At 37.4% G+C, this 20,190-nt stretch overlaps 1 protein-coding gene across 1 annotated transcript in view; it reads right to left on the reverse strand.

Annotated features, from left to right (window-relative positions):
* Positions 1-20,190, reverse strand: part of Ubr3 (ubiquitin protein ligase E3 component n-recognin 3) — a 124,947-nt gene that overhangs the window by 63,149 nt on the left and 41,608 nt on the right. The window contains exons 10-20 of the mRNA XM_050121899.1: positions 19,546-19,679; positions 11,822-11,908; positions 9,438-9,503; positions 9,257-9,346; positions 8,431-8,559; positions 7,768-7,820; positions 7,533-7,666; positions 7,140-7,227; positions 6,040-6,179; positions 2,355-2,451; positions 146-173 (exon numbers count right to left, since the gene is read on the reverse strand). Of these exons, the coding sequence (XP_049977856.1) occupies positions 146-173; positions 2,355-2,451; positions 6,040-6,179; positions 7,140-7,227; positions 7,533-7,666; positions 7,768-7,820; positions 8,431-8,559; positions 9,257-9,346; positions 9,438-9,503; positions 11,822-11,908; positions 19,546-19,679 (1,046 nt within the window). The remainder of the gene's footprint in view (positions 1-145; positions 174-2,354; positions 2,452-6,039; positions 6,180-7,139; positions 7,228-7,532; positions 7,667-7,767; positions 7,821-8,430; positions 8,560-9,256; positions 9,347-9,437; positions 9,504-11,821; positions 11,909-19,545; positions 19,680-20,190) is intronic.

Genomic DNA, 20,190 nt, shown 5'->3' on the forward strand with positions numbered 1-20,190 from the left:
AAAATCAGTCATCTCAAAGTGTTCCCACTGCTAGTGGCTGGAAAGCAGTTAAAAAGAGACACATTCTTCTGATCCCACACTGAATCCTAGAGGAGAAAGTGTACTAGAGGTATCAGAAGAAAGGGTCACCAGTAGTCACTGATACTGTGGAGATAGTTTTGAAGTCTTTGGGGCTAGGGAGAAGACAATATTAAAGTCATGATTTGAATTTGATTCAAAACCACTAAGCCTTGTGTCTCAGTTTGGGTCTCTATTGCTGTGAAGAAACATCATGACCATGGCAACCCTTGCCTTGTTTACAGTTTCAGGGGTTCAGTCCATTATGAGCATGAAGGGAAGCACAGTGGACAGGGTGCTGGAGTTGAGAGTGCTACATCTTGTAAACAGGAAGTGAATTGACTATCAAACTGAGGGAAGCTTGAGCAAGAGAGCTGAAAGCCCATCCCCATAGCGACATCTTCCTCCAACAAGGCCACACCTCCTAATAGTGTCACTCCCTTTGGGGGCCATTTTCTTACAAACCATCGCACCCTGTCTCCCTCCCATTTGGTTCACAGACTAATGTGAAAGAGGCCATTACATCTGGGAAGATATTTAAAGATACTTCTCTGAGAAGGCTAATCTAAACAACCTGACACAAGGCTTCTTACAAACTTACCTACAATTAGTCTATGAAAACTCTTATTCACAGGCACCCAGAAATATCAGAATCTGAGGAATGCCCATGACCTGGAAACTAGAGATGGAACAATAGATAACATTATCTCAGGGGCAAGAGATGGGGGGAGCTAAAATAAACATCATCAACATAGCATCAGAAGGAGCTGCACTACAACTGCAGGCACAAGATGGCCCAATGGGTAAACCAAACATGAGAACCTGAGTTTGGATCCTATAACCCACATAAAAGCCAGGAATGTTAGCACATTCTTGTAACTCCAGCACTAGAGGGCAGAGAGAAGCAGATCCCCCAACCAAACTTTTTATGTGAATTTTTTATTTTTTCTGTTTTGGTTTGAGACAAGGTTTCTCTGTAGCTTTGGGGCCTGTCCCAGAATTAGTAGATCAGGCTGGCCTTGAACTCAGAGATCCGCCAGCCTCTGCCTCCCAAATGCTGGGATTAAAGACGTGTGCCACCAAGACCCTATGTGAATAATTTTCTTTTTTTTTTTTTTTTGTTTTGTTTTGGTTTGGTTTGGTTTTGGTTTTTCGAGACAGGGTTTCTCTTTGGTTTTGGAGCCTGTCCTGGAACTAGCTCTTGTAGACCAGGCTGGTCTCGAACTCACAGAGATCCGCCTGCCTCTGCCTCCCAAGTGCTGGGATTAAAGACGTGCGCCACCACCGTCCGGCTGAAATAATTTTCTAATGATTTATTTATTCTATTTTATATGCATTGGTATCTTGTCTGCATGGATGTCTATATAAGGGTGTCAGATCCCCAGGAGTTGTAGACAGTTGCAAACTGCCATATGGGTGCTGGAAATTGAATCCAGGCCCTTTGGAAGAACAGCCAGTTTTGAGCCATAGCTCCAGCCTATATGTGAAATAATTAAATAGAACTTCATTAAATTTTTATTAATGAATTTAATAATAAATTTAATAAATTTCTATTAGTTACAAAGTAATAGACTATTAAATTTATTGTATACTTACTTCTTATATATTCAAAATGGCTAACATCCATAATCATTGAAAAAGTCATAACAACTTGTAGATTTTCCTAGCAAATGTTTCCTCTGAATTTTACATCTTTTAATTTTTGTTAGTTTTGTTGTATTTTGTTTTTCAAAATAGGGCTTTTCTGGAACTTGCTTTGCAGACCAAGCTGGCCTCAAGATCACAGCCTCCGAGTGCTGGGATCAAGTGCTGCCAGCACTGCCCGGTTTATCTTTCAATTTTTACTTTTTCTTTCTTTTTTGATTTGGTTTGCTTGTTCTTTGAGACAGAATCCCATAATAGTTCTGACTCTCCTTGAAAGGACTATGTAGACCAGGCTAGCCTTAAATTCACAGAAATCTGCCCACCTCAGCCTCCTGAGTGATAGGATTAAAGGTGTGTGTAACCATGCCTGGTATGTTCCAATTTTTCAACACCAACTTTTCAATTTTACTTGTTGACAAATACTTACTAGATAGATACTGCCTAATAGGAGACTACATCTAGCTTTATATCAAATTTTTATAAAGATTTTGAGAAAATAAATCTCAGCTAAATTGTTTTTTAAAAACCTTTAGATAGCATTTTCTCTTTGATTGGGTATATTTTAATGAGACCACATCATGTGTTACAATGGAAACTTTCCTATAGAAATACAAACTTTTCCATAATGACATTAACCAACTCCTCAGACTTACAAGGCTGTATATCTGTCCATGGCAGATTGCACATCCCGGCGGTAAACTGTCCGAAGAATGACCATGACGGGGTCAAATTCCTGATCCCAGACTTCAGCTATTAGACAGAAGAAGCAGAAACAGAAACCTGACTTCTTAGGAATAAATCAAACTCAAATTACTTATCAAATTCATTGAGAACATTTTAAATTCAAAAATTGAAAGTTAAATTTAATTAAATTGCCTTAATGAGATCTTGATGCTATGATTACTTTTACTAAGTTAAAAACCATAATTTCAACCTTGGGAATGTCCTCTTGGGTTCTACAAGACTCAATAAGCAAAAGTTTTATAACATAACAATGCCCCCACTATATAGTTTAGATTATTGCTGTTGGATTTAAGTATTTTTTTTATTTTCTTGGTAAGGTACATATTAGAAAGAATAAAATACCTTTAAAATAATTCAATTGTAAAATTATGAAAACTAAATTAAAAATGTACTGATCAGCTGAATTACAAAGTTGTTGCTTTTTTGCCCCTCAGCTAAAAATCAGTGATTTTCCTTCCATTCTGTACAATTGGGAGTCACGATCCCATATACTGAATGTGCACAACTGATGATGCACAGGTTGTTTTTAGTATTGAGTGTATATATAGCATCTTCTTTTAATACTTATATAATTATTTTCAACATGCAATTTTCAGATTTAATAAGATACAAATAAAACATATAACCTCATTAATAATCATGTCTAGATAAAGAGAGATTAAAAAAATTAACCCACTGGAGGGGGGGGGAAGCAGTGAAATCCTAAGTAAGTAACCTAAGTATGTCTAAAAGGTAACCCAAGGAGTTGGAAAGATGGCTCGACAGTTAAAAACACAGTCTGCTCTTCCAGAAGGCCCAGGGTTCAATTTCCAGCACCTACATGATTGTTCAGAGATACTTTTAACTCTAGTTCCAGAAGATCTTATGCCCTCTTCTGACCTCCAAAGGCATCTGACATACATGTGGCACATGCTTGGCACACATATCTGGCACACAGACATACATGACAGACAAACACTCATAAAAGTTTTATAATAATTTAAAAAATATGTCACCATCCAGGCAGTGGTAGCAGCCTGGATCCAGCAGAGGCAGGTGGATGTCTGTGAGTTCAAGGCCAACATGGTCTACAGAGTGAGTTCCAGGACAGCAAGGACTGCACAGAAAAACTCTGTCTTGAAAAAACAAAAAATAAAAATAAATAATGATAACAAAAATATGTCACTTGTGGTGACTCACACCTTTAATCATAGCATCGTGAGGCAGAGGCAGGTGAATTATGTGGCTTCAAGGCCAGTAAAGTCTACATAGGAAGCTCCAGGTCAGGGTTACATAGTGAGATCCTGCCTCAAAATATAACTGGTCAGCCCTGAGATCACATATACAAGTAACACTGGGTAGACTAAGCAATTTGTATTTATATATGAGAGAGAGTAACAATTAAGACGCCATCAATTTGAGTGAGCAAAAAGGGGAAACATGAGAGGGGTAAAAAAAAAAAAAAAAGTAGAAGAAAAAGGGAGATATTATGTAAATATATTTTAATTTCAAAATGGCTTAAATTGAAAATAAATACTAAATATGAGCTGAGAATCATTTAGAAACAGTGTATGTCTCACTGGTTTGGATGGTTTTTCTGCTCTCCACACAGACAGAGCTTAGGCTTATTTCACTCTCCAGCACAGGAAACTGTTGGCAGCACTCCCTCGTCTGCCCTGGACTTTACTGTGCACAACAACTACCACACAGCTTGTCTATCAAGCAGTTCCCAGATTTTGCCCAGAAAGATTCTGGTGAAAGCAGAGAGGAAATGGGGCGTGGGGTGAGCCTGGTGTACCTCATAAAGCATCGCACCATACAGGAAGGCTAGTCCATTCCTAAGTTCTTCTCAACTTCTGAAACAATGTGTTCCTTTACATAATAAAGACATACTCCACTTCTCTTTATTGGGATCATATTCCACCCGGACACAGGATTATTACTTCTACTTATGAATGCCACAGGAAATAACACATAAGGCTTTTCTTCTAGCCTTTGCTAAATGTAGTACATGCTATATGTAACTTCAAAATGCATACTGAACAAAATAATGCTGAGGAGGTCAAAGAATACAAACTTAAACCCTTTTTGTGTTTTTTAAAGAGCAGTAATTGCTTTTTTTTTTAAGATTTATTTATTATATGCACAGCATTCTGCCTGTATGTATTCCTGCATGCCAGAAGAGAGCACCAGATCCCATTACAGATGGTTGTGAACCACCATATGGTTGCTGGGAATTTAACTCAGGACCTCTGGAAGAGCCATTTCTTCAGTTCCAACCCCTTCAAATTTTTAATGTGAAAACCAGTGTTTTTTTTTCTATTAAGACCTCTCTGCCAATCAAAATCCCATCTATTTTTCACTCTTGTCAATCAAATCATATAAAAACATAAGAGGAAACCCTTAGAAAATCAACCACTTAAGGAAAAGACTTCTGTGAATTTAAACTTATTATGCTGAAAGGACCATCAGCATCCTATACAGACTTTACCTGTCTCAGGTTAAAAGTTAGTGAGCTCAGCATTATGGGAAATGCCTTGAATCCCAGCACAGGGGAGACAGAAGAAGTAGATCTCTATGAGTTTGAGGTCAGTCTGGTAGATACAGCAAGTTCCAGGTCAGCGAAAGTTACATAGTAAGACTTTGGTTTTTTTTTTTTGTTTGTTTGTTTTTTTAAATTCAACAGGGGCTGGAGAGATGGCTCAGCATTTAAGAGCTCTGGCTGCCCTTCCAGAGGACCCAGGTTCAATTCCCAGCACCCACCTGGCAGCTCACACTGTCTGTAACTCAAGTTCCAGCTCTGACATCCTCATACCAATGCACATAAAATAAAGTTAAATAATTTTTTTAAAAAAAACCAATAACATAAATGAATAAATATAATGAAAACTGCTTCAAATTAAATTTAAAAAGATACCTTCTTTCTTATATAATTTATGGTTCATTTATGTTAGTGGTCACTTACAGAATGAACTAGAGCTCCTCGCTAAGGCTGGTTTTGTAACTTAATCATTTTAGAAGATCACAATGTAGCATAAATACTTTGTTGTTGTTTGAGACAGGGTCTCTTTATTATGTAGCCCTGGTTATCCTGGAACTAGCTATGTAGACTGGGCAGCCTTAAATTCATAGAGATACACCAGCCTCTCCCTCCTAAATGAAAGGAATAACAATGTTAAATATAAAATATATGCATTTATAAGAAATCTGGCAGAAGAATATCAAACCTGAATTAATAAAAGGTTACTATGTTAGGGGTAAAGTCAGTAAAGTTCTTGTTTTAGAGAACAAGGATCTGAGTTCGACCCGAGAACACACATGAAAAGGCCAGGTGGCATGCACTTCCAACCCCAGAGCTAAGGAGGTGAGGACAGGCACATCTCTGGGGCCCTCGACCAACAATCAGCCTGTGAAGTGAGATCCGGTTTCACTGAGAGCTGTTGCAAAGAACAAGGTGAACAGCTGGAGGAACAAACAACACATTCAAAGCTGACCTCTGGCTCCATGAATACACACACCCATACAAACATGCATGCACACTAAATAAGTAAATACACAAAAAGCATTTTCTTTCAGTGTACACAGGAAAGAATTTATTTACATGTGTAAACATACCTTTAGGAGTATACATGCCTTGTTGCATAGAGCCTCCAGGTTCAAAAACAGGAGCCTTAAAATCAGCTACAGTAGATAAAACTGATTCAAAGCTGTAACTTCCAGGAACAATGCCACTTTTGGGGTTGGGATTTTCTGGGATATGATGCATTTGTCAAGAAAAAACAATGACTAGGACAAGCTTCAAAGTCTGCAAATTACTCACTTCTAATTTTCAAAATAGAAAATGACTAGCCGTAATGTATAAGGTTGGCCACAAGAGGGCCACATAATCGATCAGTATTAACTTTATTATGATGTCTTTTTCAATAATTTAAATCTAGGAGCTAGTTAATAAACTATACAGTGAAGTAGTCCCAAGTATACTTTCCCCTGAATAAATTCATCAAACTACATCAAATGAGAGGGAAAACAAATTTTAATTATTTCTATTTTCAGCAATGCATAAATATGCTGCACCCTTCTTCAGAAACCCAGAAAAAGCAGGGCAGTGGTAGGTAGCACACACATTTAATCCCAATACTCAGGAGGCAGAGGCGGGTGGATATGTATGAGTTCGAGGCCAACCTGGTCTACAGAGCAAGTTTCAGGACTGTAAGAGCTACATAGAGAAACCCTGACTCAAAAACCTACTACTAAACAATGAGTTCAACACAAAGTAGGCAGAGGATAATCCATAAACTTGAAAATTCAAGACCCAATTCTAACAAAAATCTTCAGGATGTTTAAAGCCCCAGTGGTAATTATAAAGACTCTCTCTAAGCTCTATGCATCCCAGGTTGGCTACATAAGGAAAAAAAGACATAGGTTCCATTTACAAAATGCTCAGCTTCTTCTCCCTAATGCTGTTTTAGAGGATTGGGTCCTGTGTCCAGAACTATCAGTTCTGAGGTCAACCTGAAGTCTAAAAAATCTTCCCGAGAGACAGTAAGAGACAAACGCTTACCACCTGCCCACACATATCCTTCAGCAAACAACAAAGATTTTTCTCCTTTTTTGTCATATTTTCAAGTTTAAAAAAAAAATCTTTAAAAATTGAGACATTTTTAATCCATAAAAGTAATTTTTACCACAAGCACAAAATTACAGTTTTAAAGGATATGAGGTCAAGCAAAGAGCTATGTGTCCTGTCATTCATACACAGCTGGGCCACCATCTCTGCCCTGAGAATCTCGTCATCAGACATTCCTAAAATTATTAAAAACAGAATTAATCTATATAGAGATGCATTATAAAAAATTCATCACATATTTTATTATAATGATCTATAAAATGTGGAATGCCTTAAGGTAAAGAGTAACAACTACAAAGCCCAAATCGAACTGCAGTTTCACTGCCTTGATATTGCTGCTCCTGTAGGCAAAGAACTTTTTAAAGATTATGCTAAACCACGTGTGAATTATACATGTCAAGATTTTAAAGGTATGTTTAAATATAACAGAGGATTAGGGAAGAGAAGGAAACAGTCATTAATATCACCATTCATGGTTTACCTAAGTGTAAGCGAAGACTCAGAAGAATCACAAGGAAGGTGAGTGCACCCTCCAGCATTGACCGCTCATGCTCCACATCAAGTACGGTATTGTGGTGCTGGGAAGCCATGGTCAGCAAGTCCACCACCTTAAATCTAGAAGAAGAAATATTGCAAATTCATTTTTAGAGAATAAAACAAAATTAAGTTCAATTCCCAATACCTCCTAATACCTATCTTACTATACATACGCTTACCTTTCAAAGACAGATGATATAAAGTAATCTGGATCAAGTCTAGAAGCACAGACCTTTAAAACACAAGGAAAACTTTATTTCTCACATTTGGTGTTGCTTCTTAGATTAGTCATGTTTTTAAATTTTCTGTTTTCTTCTACAAGCCATAAGACACACAAAACCAGAAAAAGCATCGAGGTCTAATAAAGATACTAATGATAGCTGGGGATACCTAATTCCTCAACAGTAGAAAATCCATGGAGGAATGCAGTCCCACACAAGCGTCCACCCAGTTCATCTAACTCACATGTGAATACAGTGTCTCCCAAGCCCTCAATGAATCTAAGGCTGCATGCGACACAAGTAGGTATAGCACCTACACTGCAAAGCCTGCCAGAACTATTTAAGCTCCTTCCTCCCTTCTATCTGGTCTTTCCTATGGAAACCCTCAGAACAGTGCTTGCCTGGGCTTTCTCCAGTCTCCTGCTTCTTCCTCTTAACTAAAACGTGATGCTTCCCTTGTGGTCCATATGGTACAGCATCCTTCCTTTGGGAAATTGAAGTAACATATTCTTTTCTCAACAAACTAACTTCTCCTATCATCACTGTTACTTCCATGAATAAAGATACCAAGCACATCAAGGCACTTATAAAGCACAACATCTGAATATCAAGGTGGCTCACCTGTAATAAATAAATGTCTGGATCAATCATGGAATTGCAGAAATGAGACTGGACATAGGTCATGGCTTGTCCTTTGATTTGCAGACCATTTCGTACCCACATGTTGCTATGAATTTCAGCAAGACTAGCCTGACAAAAAGTGAATTAAAAATATATCACCCAAATTCAGTAAAATTATATTGTATCAAGCAATTATTTAAAATGTTGACTTAATCATAATATGAGCTTAGCATTCTGTCCAACATTATTCAGTTTAAATACACTTTTTCGTTTGCTTGTTTTAGTTTTGCTTTTATATTTAGGATAGGGTCTCACTATATAGCCTAGGCTGACCACAAATTCACTATGCTCCTCAGGTTGGCCTCTCTCTGTTCCACTATGTAGGTTTATTTTTAAATATCCAAACTAAAGACTATATTTTATATAGCTCTCATCACTGAAATTTAAGAATGAGCTAATTTTTCACTAAGGCTTCTGGATACATTTATAGTAACTTCACTAAAATCTTTTTTGAGAATTCAGTACTTATTTTTCATTCTATTTTTCCTTCAATTCTCGCCTTACAAAATATACACATAATGCTTAAAGAATGACCATAAAACAAATCTAATTGGTCAAAGTCGATGAATACACTCTATTTTGGCTCAATCTAACTCAACTTTCAACCTAAAAAAAAAATCTCATAAATAACTGAAACTAAAATCAAACTTCAGATTAGAAACTGTCCTTATTCTATTATAACTTAATTCTTCATGTCAGCATCAACTAAAAGAGGATGAGACTACAAGAGCTCCCATTCACAGTGTTCTAGAAGCCGCATACATACTTGAATCTGGAGGGGATGAATCATTAGTTTCATTAACATCTCCTGATCCGGCAAAAGGGAATCCAAATCTAGTTCCTGACATTTCACAGCCTAAAAGAACCATGATGAGAACATTAGTAATTCAATATTCTCCCCAAATTACAAACAACACAACAGAGCAATGTGTGACTGACAGTCTCACCTTACTTAAAAACATTGCATAATAACGATGCAGGGGCAGGTGAAAGGTGACCTGGTTAGGTGCTGGCTGGAGTAAACAAAGCACACAAGTCAAAGAATGTTTAGCACAAGTTCCAAGGCTTTAACATTGCAGACATAGTCCCACCTAGATTAACTCGTACACTCGTTTTTAATCAGCACTTAAAACCTTAGAAGCTTTGAAAATAACATCTCAGCAATAACTTCTGAAGTTACAAATACCAAATTAGAATCAGTTCTTTGGTGTTAAAATGTAAGTTTGACCTCATCACTATTTATGTAGCTATAAAAATACAGACAGATGAAGATATATCTATATCCCTATCTACGCTCCTACTGCTTAGTTAACCCCAGGAAGAAGGAAAGTCCACAGCATGAACACAACTACACCCAATTCTTGCTTTCTAAACCCTTTTCTCCACTAGAAATCACCAGACAGTCTTACAAACGCTGACTCCAGGAAAGGAATGGGAACTATACAATAAGTCTAAAACATCTGAAGGGACATAAAGCACGGACGTGGACACAGAAACCAACTTGAAGGGGTTCTCACTGGTATCAAGTTCGATACAACTATCTGAAACAATCTGAGCATCAAACAGATAGAGCACTCTGAGTAAAACAGAAATCACGAACCCCTACCATATAAAAATAGGTTAGTGAACTGAAAACTGAATAAGAACATAGTAATATTTGCATAGTTTCAAGGTGTATCCTCACAAAAGATCTTATTACAGTGAGAAAAAGAACTTCATGTTGACGCAGCCCAGCAGCCATCACACTGAGTGCGTGATCACAGTGAACAAGCACTGGGACAGACATGTCACAGACCATCAGACTAGAAACAGTGAAAGCCTCCAACAGTCTTTCTGGGATGTTCCTGGAAAATACATATAATCTGAATTTAATCATGAGGCAAACCTAAACTGAGGCTACTACACTACAAGAAAACTAACCTTTTTTATTTTTTTATTTATTTTTATTTTTGAGGGATGACAACTAATCTATGCCTTTCAAACTGCCTCTCTCTAGAAAGATAAAGAAACATTAAGTGTTCCAGAAAGAGATCTGAGATATGGTAACAAAATTCACCAAGAACCCCAAGAGGAACATCAGTGAGAACTGGAAAGACAGTAAAATGTATATGAGAACTGTGCTCCAACTCTCCAGAACTCAGGTCAAAAATGTCAGGTATCCTGCTACTTCCCTATAATCCCAGCACTGGGAAGAGAAGGAGGAAGGCAGATCCTAGAGCTATCCAATCAGGCTGGCCTACTTGGTGAGTAGCCTGACAATGAGATCTTGTCTCAAAAACAAGGTGGACAGCTCCTAAGGAATGACACTCAAACTTGATTGTGACATCCACAGGCATTTGTGTGATTTGCATGTACGTGTGTATGTGCGAGCACACACACAAAATATATATACCAACTACTAAGACAAATTAGGTGAATATTCTAACTTACAATGAGTGCATATTAAAGTTTTGTGTAGAAATGGGGATAGAATCAGTAACTTGGATTTCAGAAAAGAAAGTTCTCTGTATTCCTAACTTTTCTAAATTTCTTACCATATTAAAATATTTTTCAGAAAAACAAACTATATATGAAGATGCCCATGACTTTTGTACGCTAAACTAATTTTAAAAAAGAAGAATTCACCACCTTTACACACATGCAAAGCTGGAGTCCTACCCGTACAAAGTTAAAGCTTAAATTGGGGAGTTGGGCAATTGGGGAGCACTGTCTGGTCTTTCTTCTGCATTGTGTGTTCTGAGCTACTTCTAATAAAAGGAGTGACGTCTTCAATGCCAACAGAGAGTGCCCTGTGCCAGCTCTGTTCATCATTAATAAAACACACCTTGGTTCCAGCTCATTCTTCCATTCTCTATCAAGAACACTGCTCAAATAATAAAGCTGGAATACACTTTTCATTAACTTCTTCTGCCCCATTCACATTTATGTCAACACTTTTAGTTCTTCAACTGAAGCTAATTTTGTCTCCTGAGAAATGACACATATAAACTTAAAATGGAAAAACTATGTTTCTGTCCTCTAGGATATAAGCAAACACAATTAAGGTACTCAGCAATTTCCAAAATGTCAGTCAAAGGACTAGCCATCCCTTTTCCATTCCAATTCTTCTACTCTAAACCCCATAAAAAATACTCATAATTTTCATTGTTAAATGAAATCTAATACTTTTTCCTTAAATGCTTTTATATATGACAAAAAACACCCATACCTAGACAGGTTATAGATGCAGTTCAGTAGTATGGCACTTGTCTAGCATGCACAGAGTCCTGGATTCAATCCCCAACACAACAAAATTTTAAGCATTTTTTATACAAAATATACATAAACATACCTCATCTACAAAGTTAATAGCATCAAACCAATCCTGAAGTGCTTCAAGGCAGTACCTTACAACATTTCGGGTATACTCTTGAGTTTCCTTTAAAACAAAAAAAAGTTACAAAATTTCATAGTACATAACATACATATTTTCAACATTAAATTACATGTAATAATAATTATAAGCATTGCATATATAATGGTAAAATGTGTATATTTTCAAGATAACCTATATTTTCTGTTTCAAGAAACCATTCCTTCATAAACTAAAAGTAGCAACCAATGACAATTATGTAAATTACCAAATACAACGTGCTGCCTTCTATATATTCTTGAAATTGAAGCAAAGTTGGCAAAAACTTTAAATAAATTAAATGCATGTTCTATTTCAATGGCTCCCCCAAAATATTACAAAGTCATTGCTATTATTACTATTGCTCAATAAAGTCTCTTTGTAGATGATGAAAAAGTACTAGACAGAAATAATGGTGATGGGGCTGGAGAGATGGCTCAGTGGTTAAGAGCATTGCTTGCTCTTCCAAAGGTCCTGAGTTCAATTCCTGGCAACCACATGGTGGCTCACAACCATCTGTAATGAGGTCTGGTGCCCTCTTCTGGCCTGCAGACATATACACAGACAGAATATTGTATACATAATAAATAAATATTAAAAAAAAGAAATAATGGTGATGTCTAAAAATCACCTGAAAATGGTTAAAGAGCAATTTTCAATGGCTATTAAAAACAATAAAAAGAAGGCTACAATATATATGTACTAGAATTAGCCTGTAATATCTTGGTTTGGAAGAAGAAATGGTGTGAGCCATTTAAAGCATGAGAACTGTGGAAAGCAATTACAATGTCTTATAATAAAATGGATCCACTCAGTTAAGTTTTAAGTTAAATGAAAATGTAACTCTAAAGGAGGCTCTTATTTTAAAAAAGAACTATATATGCAAGGACTGGAATAAAAATCTCTTCCCCCCTTCTCTCCAAAAGTATGTGTAGTTCCCGGAAGATACTGGGAGGTCAGAAAGGGAAAGTAAATGGTTATTTTGGTGGACAAGACAATGTTCTATAATTGGTGTAGTGTGGTTGCACAACTTTGAAAATACACTATTAACAACTGAATTTTATAATTAAAATGGCTAGAACAGCAAATTTAACTAAATTAAGACCATTATGAAATGTACATCAGGAAGCAATGTATAGCATAAATGTGCATGAAGCATCTAAGTCAAGTGGCTCAACCTCCACAGCTACCTATATAAACCACCATGCCTTCAAAACCCAAGGCAAATCTTACATTCCTTCCTTTCTTTTCCTGAGACAGAGTCTAATGTATCCCAGGCTGGCCTTGAACTCCTGAACCTCTGCATCCACCACACCATACTCCCCATTCAGTCTTCATTTCTCCTTTACCTTGCTCTTCTCCACGTCCTGTCACTTCTTCCATGACATTATCAATAGGTCCTCGCCTATTTTGCTGCCACCATCCAGTCCAAACATCACTTATCTGGTCACCTTGCCAACAGTCTCACTCTGTCCCAACCTATCCTGTATAAGATTTATCTTTATAAAAATATTATCTTACACATCTGTTCCCCATCTCCACTGAAAAAAATTTAATGACACTTACAAGTTAATAATAACTAATCTGTCTTAAACAAACTAAAATGGAAGTTAATTCATGTATAAAGAAACTTTGAAGGTCAAGAACGAAGATGGCTCTGTAGGTAAAGGCGATGGCCACCAAGCCTGACCGAGTTCACCACCCAGGACTCAAATAGTGGAAGAAGAGAACTCACTCCTGATCTCCACATCCACCCTGTGGTGCACTCGTACACATTCAACCCCTCCAACAATCAGCCAATCAGTCAATCAAAAATAGATAAAGTGTGAAATAAGGTTTATTTTTCAAGAAAAAGAAACTTTGAAAACCAAATATGCCACTTTCAAAGTCTGAAGAGACTGTTACATGAGTGTCTAAACAACAAAACTTTACCACAGCACAACTTAGCCAAAGGCACCAAGAGTGCTTCTGAAGATGGCCTATTAATTCCATTTCCAAACGTAGTGTATTTCAACACTGTGTTCAGTTGATCTCTTCTCAACCTCCCCACCTTAGTGTACATACTGATTGATATTCATCATTTTATAACCTGCTAGAAGCAACTTTAATTCTGTCTGAATTTCTCCATAAGATGGGCATAACGCAACCTACCTCCCAGTAGTCATGAAGATACAAGCGAAATTATGCGTATAAGATGCTCTATGTCTGTCTAGCACTAGATCTCATTAGCAAGTAGTGGTATGTGCCAAGAATCAAGGAGATTCATTGAATCTGCAGTAACCAAATATGCCACTAGATGGAAGCAATTATACAAAGACAATAAATCATATGAACCATAACTTGTTTAATTCTTAATCCTTTATTTTTATATTTTATAATGGAGAATGTAGATAAAAATAGATGCTTAACTTTAAATAGAATTGTTTGTTCTAGTTTCAATTTCTAAAAACTGTCAGGACTGCCAAAAACAGCCCTGGCCATTCTCACTGAAAAATAAATAACAACAATTTGGTAAAAAGCACTGGCTCTGAAATCAGAGACACACGCTTTCAGATTCAGCTTCTACTTGTAGCTGGGAGAACCAAGAAAGTTGTCTAATCTCTGAAGGAAAGGGCTGATACTTCCTAAGAGATGCTCTGAGGGTTGGGTGAAAGTATTTATAGAGTGCCTAGCACAGCATCTGGTATCATGTTGATGCTCATCAGGTAAACCCCTCTCTAGAAAGTGGATGCTTCTTTAACTGGAACGTCACTCTCTGGGTTACTTCAAAGACTACAAAATAAATTGAACAGGATTGTTTTCTCAGTCTTCTATACCTCTTTGATTAAGGGAATACTTATATCTAGATAAGCATACTATGATTCTGGCCTTCAGAGACAAAAAATAAACCACTGCTTAGAACCAATGATTTATCACAGAGATAAATAGAATACCAGCTTCACAATCCAAATTCACCCTAAGCAAAACTGACCAAATAACCTGCCTAAAACTTTCACCTCCGTGGGTCAGTCTGTCTTCCTGCATCACTGTGCTGCTAACAAGACACCTCTTTCTTCCGTGTCTCCTCCTCTCCCTTCTCTCTTCATGGCTCACATCTCCTCTCCCTTCTTGATCCCACTCTCTACAGTACTAAACACAACCTACATGCCAAAGCATTTAAAGCTCATAGCCTCAGTCCAGGTTTCTCTTATCGGCGTGAGCCGCACAGCAGCTGTCTTCTCACAGACATGTCACACGAACCTCTAAAACTAACTCAGCCCCTCCTTCTGTCACTCTGCCCACCTCTGTATGCATTATCTGACAGTCAAGTCTTCTCAACAAAAATATACATCACCAAGTCTATTAATTATGTCTCTAAAATACATTTTGAATATTCAAAATATATATCTTGAATATGACAATTTCATGTTTATGCTTATGATCTCATGTTTAAGCTACTATTGTGGCATCATTTAAATTAACTTGAATTTATTTATAGAGTAAAATGTGACATTTTGATGCCTGTGTACACAATGAATGATTATATAAAGGTATCGAAAATCATCTCAGGTGCTTATCTTTTCTATTTCTTAAGATTTATTTTTTAGCCAAGCGGTGGTAGCACATGCCTTTAATCCCAGCACTCGGGAGGTAGAGGCAGGTGGATCTCTGTGAGTCTGAGACCAGCCTGGTCTACAAGAGCTAGTTCCAGGACAGGCTCCAAAACCACAGAGAAACCCTGTCTCAAAAAAAAAAAAAAAAGATTTATTTTTAGTTATGTATAGGTGTGACTGCATGTGAGTGCAAGTGCCCAGAAGCATCAGATTCCCCTGGATTTTTAATTACAGATGTTGCTAGCTGCCTGATGTGAGTGGTGGGAACAAAACTCAGGTCTTCTAGAAAAGCAAGTGCTCTTAACCACTGATTCCTCTAGTCCCCTTTGGTCAAAAGGAGGAGGAGGAGGAGGAAGACGAGAAGGAAGAGAAAAAAGAGAAATGGTATTTTGTGGGTTTTTTTTAATAGCGAGAGTATTCAAACTCTATTCTTTTAGAGAATTTGAAATAGTGAGGTAGGCCCAGAGCGATAGCTCATCATGTAAAGGCACATGCCTCCAACTCCTAATGATGTAAGTTTGATCTCTGGACCCATATGGTAAAAGGAGAGCATCAATCCAGCACACTGCCCTCTGATCCTCACATGTGAGCCATAGGATGTGCATGCCCTGTGTACACTAAGTTTAAAAATTTGACAAATTTTTAAAAGAAAAATGTGCAAATGTTAAAACAAGTCCCCCCCCCAAAAAAAAGTTTGAAATATACACTTTATTAATGTTGATCACCATGCTAAGCTTCAAATCTCCAAAACATTCCTTTGGTCAGTTTTAAGCCTTGTAATTATTGGTCAAAATCTTCCCTTTTTCCCAAGTTCCGTCACTATCAGTTTCCAGAGAGCATCGTTCTTCTCCTCACCTCTAGAGGTGCTTTTTAAAAATCATAAGTGAAATATCCATGAAATTGGCTTATCAAAACATCTTAATTAATCTGTCTGTTCCTAATCGTGGGTGTATTGTGTGTTTTTGCACCTTACATGTGCTAGACAAGCGCTCCACCACCATGCTACATCCTCCTCTACGTAGTCTTTTATATAGAAACCTGATAGCAAACTGTTTTAAAATATTCATAGACTACTCTTTAATTAAACCCAGGACTCTTCAAAGTATCTACAAGAACCTGAACTGCAATCTGACCCCTCTCTCTCCAGTGAAGCATGTCTACTCTTGTAGTATAGACACCAATTCCCTATCCAAACACTTTTCCCATCTACCTCTCCACAACCACCACTAACCTACCCTCTTTTTATTCTTCACACAGCTGGTTCCTTCATATTCTTTTTTCAGAAAGGCCTTCTATAATTTTCAGATTTAAAATGCTTTTCTCTCTCACAAAAACAGTGTTACTTTGCCAGAGAGCATAATAACAAAGTAAATTCATATGTTTACACTGTATTCATGAAAATAACAACCATGTCTATCTAGTTCAATACCAAAATACCTAAAATATAGTGTCTAACACAGACCAGCATTTAACAAAGGTTTTCGAGTAAATGACCAACAAACAGTTCTTAAATAAATGCTACAGTTGAGATTAAACAAGGAACTACAAACACACAAGGAATGCTATTTGATGAAAAGACATTAAGCTATCGACTTGAGGCTTACAAACGTTTTCTCTAGTTAGAATTGCTACTCAGATTCATCTGCATATCAAATCAATCAAAACCTCTAACAGTGGGGCTTAGGAATGTATTCTTTTTTGTTTGTCGGTTTGTTTCTTGGGGGATTTGTTTATTTATTTTTACTTCCCAGATAACTTTCCATGAAAGAAAATCACTGGGCCAAGGTAAGAGAATGAGAAAGTGTTGGGGGCACAGAGGTCCTTGTACTTACAGAGAAGCACTTAGAGAACCAGGAATGTTAATCACATAGAGATGTCTCCTCAATGGAGACGATAAAATCAAATACCCTGGATCTGTCCAGAAAGCTGAGTGGATTTTGTTAACAACCTGGTGACCTTTTTGCTATCTGTGGAGACAGACCTCTCCCTAATTCCCAGAATAGTTATCCCAGACTCTTCCCTCCCTAGACCATTACCCATCACTAGGGGAGATGTCACATGTATTTTATGGCCCGCTGACCTCTATGCTATTGGTCAGAGACCACATTAGATTCTAGCCCATACTAGCTACAGAACCCACCCTCTCATTCACATGTACTTTGACCACACATGACCACAAAGAGTCTCTATGTGGTCACACCTTAAGCTTTATTGTGTACCTGGAATTGAACTGATTGGACTGATAATTGTCTGAAAACCTTTTCCCAAATAATCCTGTTTTAAATATGCTGACAATGAATCACCTGATTCATTCAATGACTGCCTGATGTCTGATCCAGGTTGATGAAGTCAATTTGCACTGCATTTTCATTCTTATTTCTTTGTGGGGTTGTTTCCCTGTACGGCACCTGCCGGGACCTCCCCCTACCACAGGAAAACATGTCCTCCAAAATGGGAGAGTGGAGGGCTGGCCTTAACCAAAGCTTGAAAACTAAGAAAGGAACAACCATGGGGCACAGCAGGAGGTGTAAGAGGACGAGTCCACATCTAAGTTAAGGCAACTGTGGTCAAACTTAAATCATTAATGATATAGTAAGTAGCATGAAGAACACAAAATGAAATACAGTGTGGATAGGTGATTATTCTGAAGCTGTCCCAGCACTTGGGAGGCCAAGGTGAGAGGATCATGAGTTTGAGACTCAACAGTGAGAATGTACATCAAAAATAAAAACAAAATCTAATGAAGCAGGGTAACTGAGGTTTGTCTTTGCTTTTTAAAACATATAAGGCCCTGGATTTATATTTAACACATAAGTCCCTAGCACTAAACATATACATATTCATTCATTTATAATCTTTGTCTACCCCCACACACACACGGTTATTAGAGATTTGAGACATTTCACATGCCTAGAAAATCGACATGACTAACATGATGCTTTGAACTTTGAACTACACTAAATTCTAAGAAACTGAATTTAGAGAATAGGTAAGTCCGTGGGAGAAAATAAAAAAAAAAACCTACTGAAAGAAACATAAACTTAAAGGATAGAAAGAAACCTCATTATTACCTAGAAGGAAAAGCTCACCTCGCTGTCCCATTTTATGTTTCATTTTGTTGTGTTACATTTGTAAATGGATTTAAGAGAAAAAAAAAGACACAAATCTCAAAAAGATGTTCATGGGTTGACCTAGTCACCCCATATAAAGAGAAAGCAGAAACTAAAACAATGAGCTTTAAAATATTCCCAATGTAAGATGCTACCTATGCAAGGAGTGCTGGCGCACGCCTTTAATCCTAGCACTCAGGAGGCACAGGCAGGCGGATCTCTGTGAGTGCCAGGCCAGCCTGGACTACATAGCAAGCTCCTGACTAGTCAATGATATGTAGTGAGACCTTAGAACGTTCACTGATACAGGCTAATGGGTTGAGCATCATGGGATTTTATATCAAAATCTTCATGCAATCCTTAGTTTAATAGATTAAGAGGAGTAGTTCTGATTAATAAAGACCCATCAAACTAATGACTAAGTATATATAAAAAAAACTGAAAGTTGTATAAAACTATTTTGTGCTTAGAACCTTAAAATTAGAAACTTTAAGCCAGTCATGATAGCACACACCTAGAATGCCAACACGTGGACAACTGAAGCGAAAGGACTGAAAACTCAAGACCAGCTTGTTAGACAAACTGAGTTCAAGGCCAGCCTGAGCTATATAGCAAAACTCTATATAAAATGATAAACTTTTTTTGAAGACCATCTTTATCTTTGGAAAGACACAAAGTATTAGATAGCTAGGGACAGTTAAAACAAACCAATAATGCTAAAGGTGGAGTATTATGAAGTTTCAACAACTGTTCCAAATAGGAGCAGCTGGGGAAGTCTGATGATATAAATGAATTTCAATATGCCCAAGAATAAAATATATTGTTTCAGATAAGCTTTCACAAAGATGAATTCAACTTGAAACAGAACTAAACACTACACATTAAATATATTTGCAGGTGTGTTTTCTTTCTTAAGTCATTTTTAAAATGCAGAAATTATTAAAAAATACTTCAAACATACCCTAACTTTACAATGTGATAAAAGTCCCCACATCGGCTGTGCACAGGCTTCAAGCTCAGCAGCAAATGCAGCATAGTATGTCTGAGACTCAAACTCCACATGCTCATTGAGTTCTCGCTTGTTCAAGTTCATACCTTGTAAAGAGTAAAGCACACATGGACTTTGTCAAGTAGACACAAGTACACAGATTAAAATCAAACACTTCCCTATACTCAACATGCTTTAATCAAGTAGTCCCAATTAATTACACAGAACATATAAATAAGTTTACAATGAAATACAAAAACAGCTAGTGCTTTTTCTTAGAATTTTACAAACTAACATTCATAAGAAACTTTGTAAATAGCTCAGCAATGGTGGTGCACACCTTTAATCCCAGCACCTGGGAGGCAGAGGCAGATGGATCTCTTTGAGTCAGAGGCCAGCCTGGTCTACAAGAGCTAGTTCCAGGACAGGCTCCAAAGCTACAGAGAAGCCCTGTCTCAAAAAACCAAAAAATTAAATTTAAAAAATTTAAAAAAAGAAACTTTGCCTGTAATCTCAGCACTCGGGAGGCAGAGGCAGGCGGATCTCTGTGAGTTCGAGGCCAGCCTGGTCTACAAAGGGAGTTCCAGGACAGGCTCCAAAGCTACAGAGAAACCCTGT

The sequence above is a fragment of the Alexandromys fortis genome, unplaced genomic scaffold (assembly GCF_014885135.2).
Source record: "Alexandromys fortis isolate MF-2015 unplaced genomic scaffold, M_Fortis_MF-2015_v1.1 scaffold_8_9099976_23576923, whole genome shotgun sequence".
In the NCBI taxonomy this organism is placed as follows: Eukaryota; Metazoa; Chordata; class Mammalia; order Rodentia; family Cricetidae; genus Alexandromys; species Alexandromys fortis.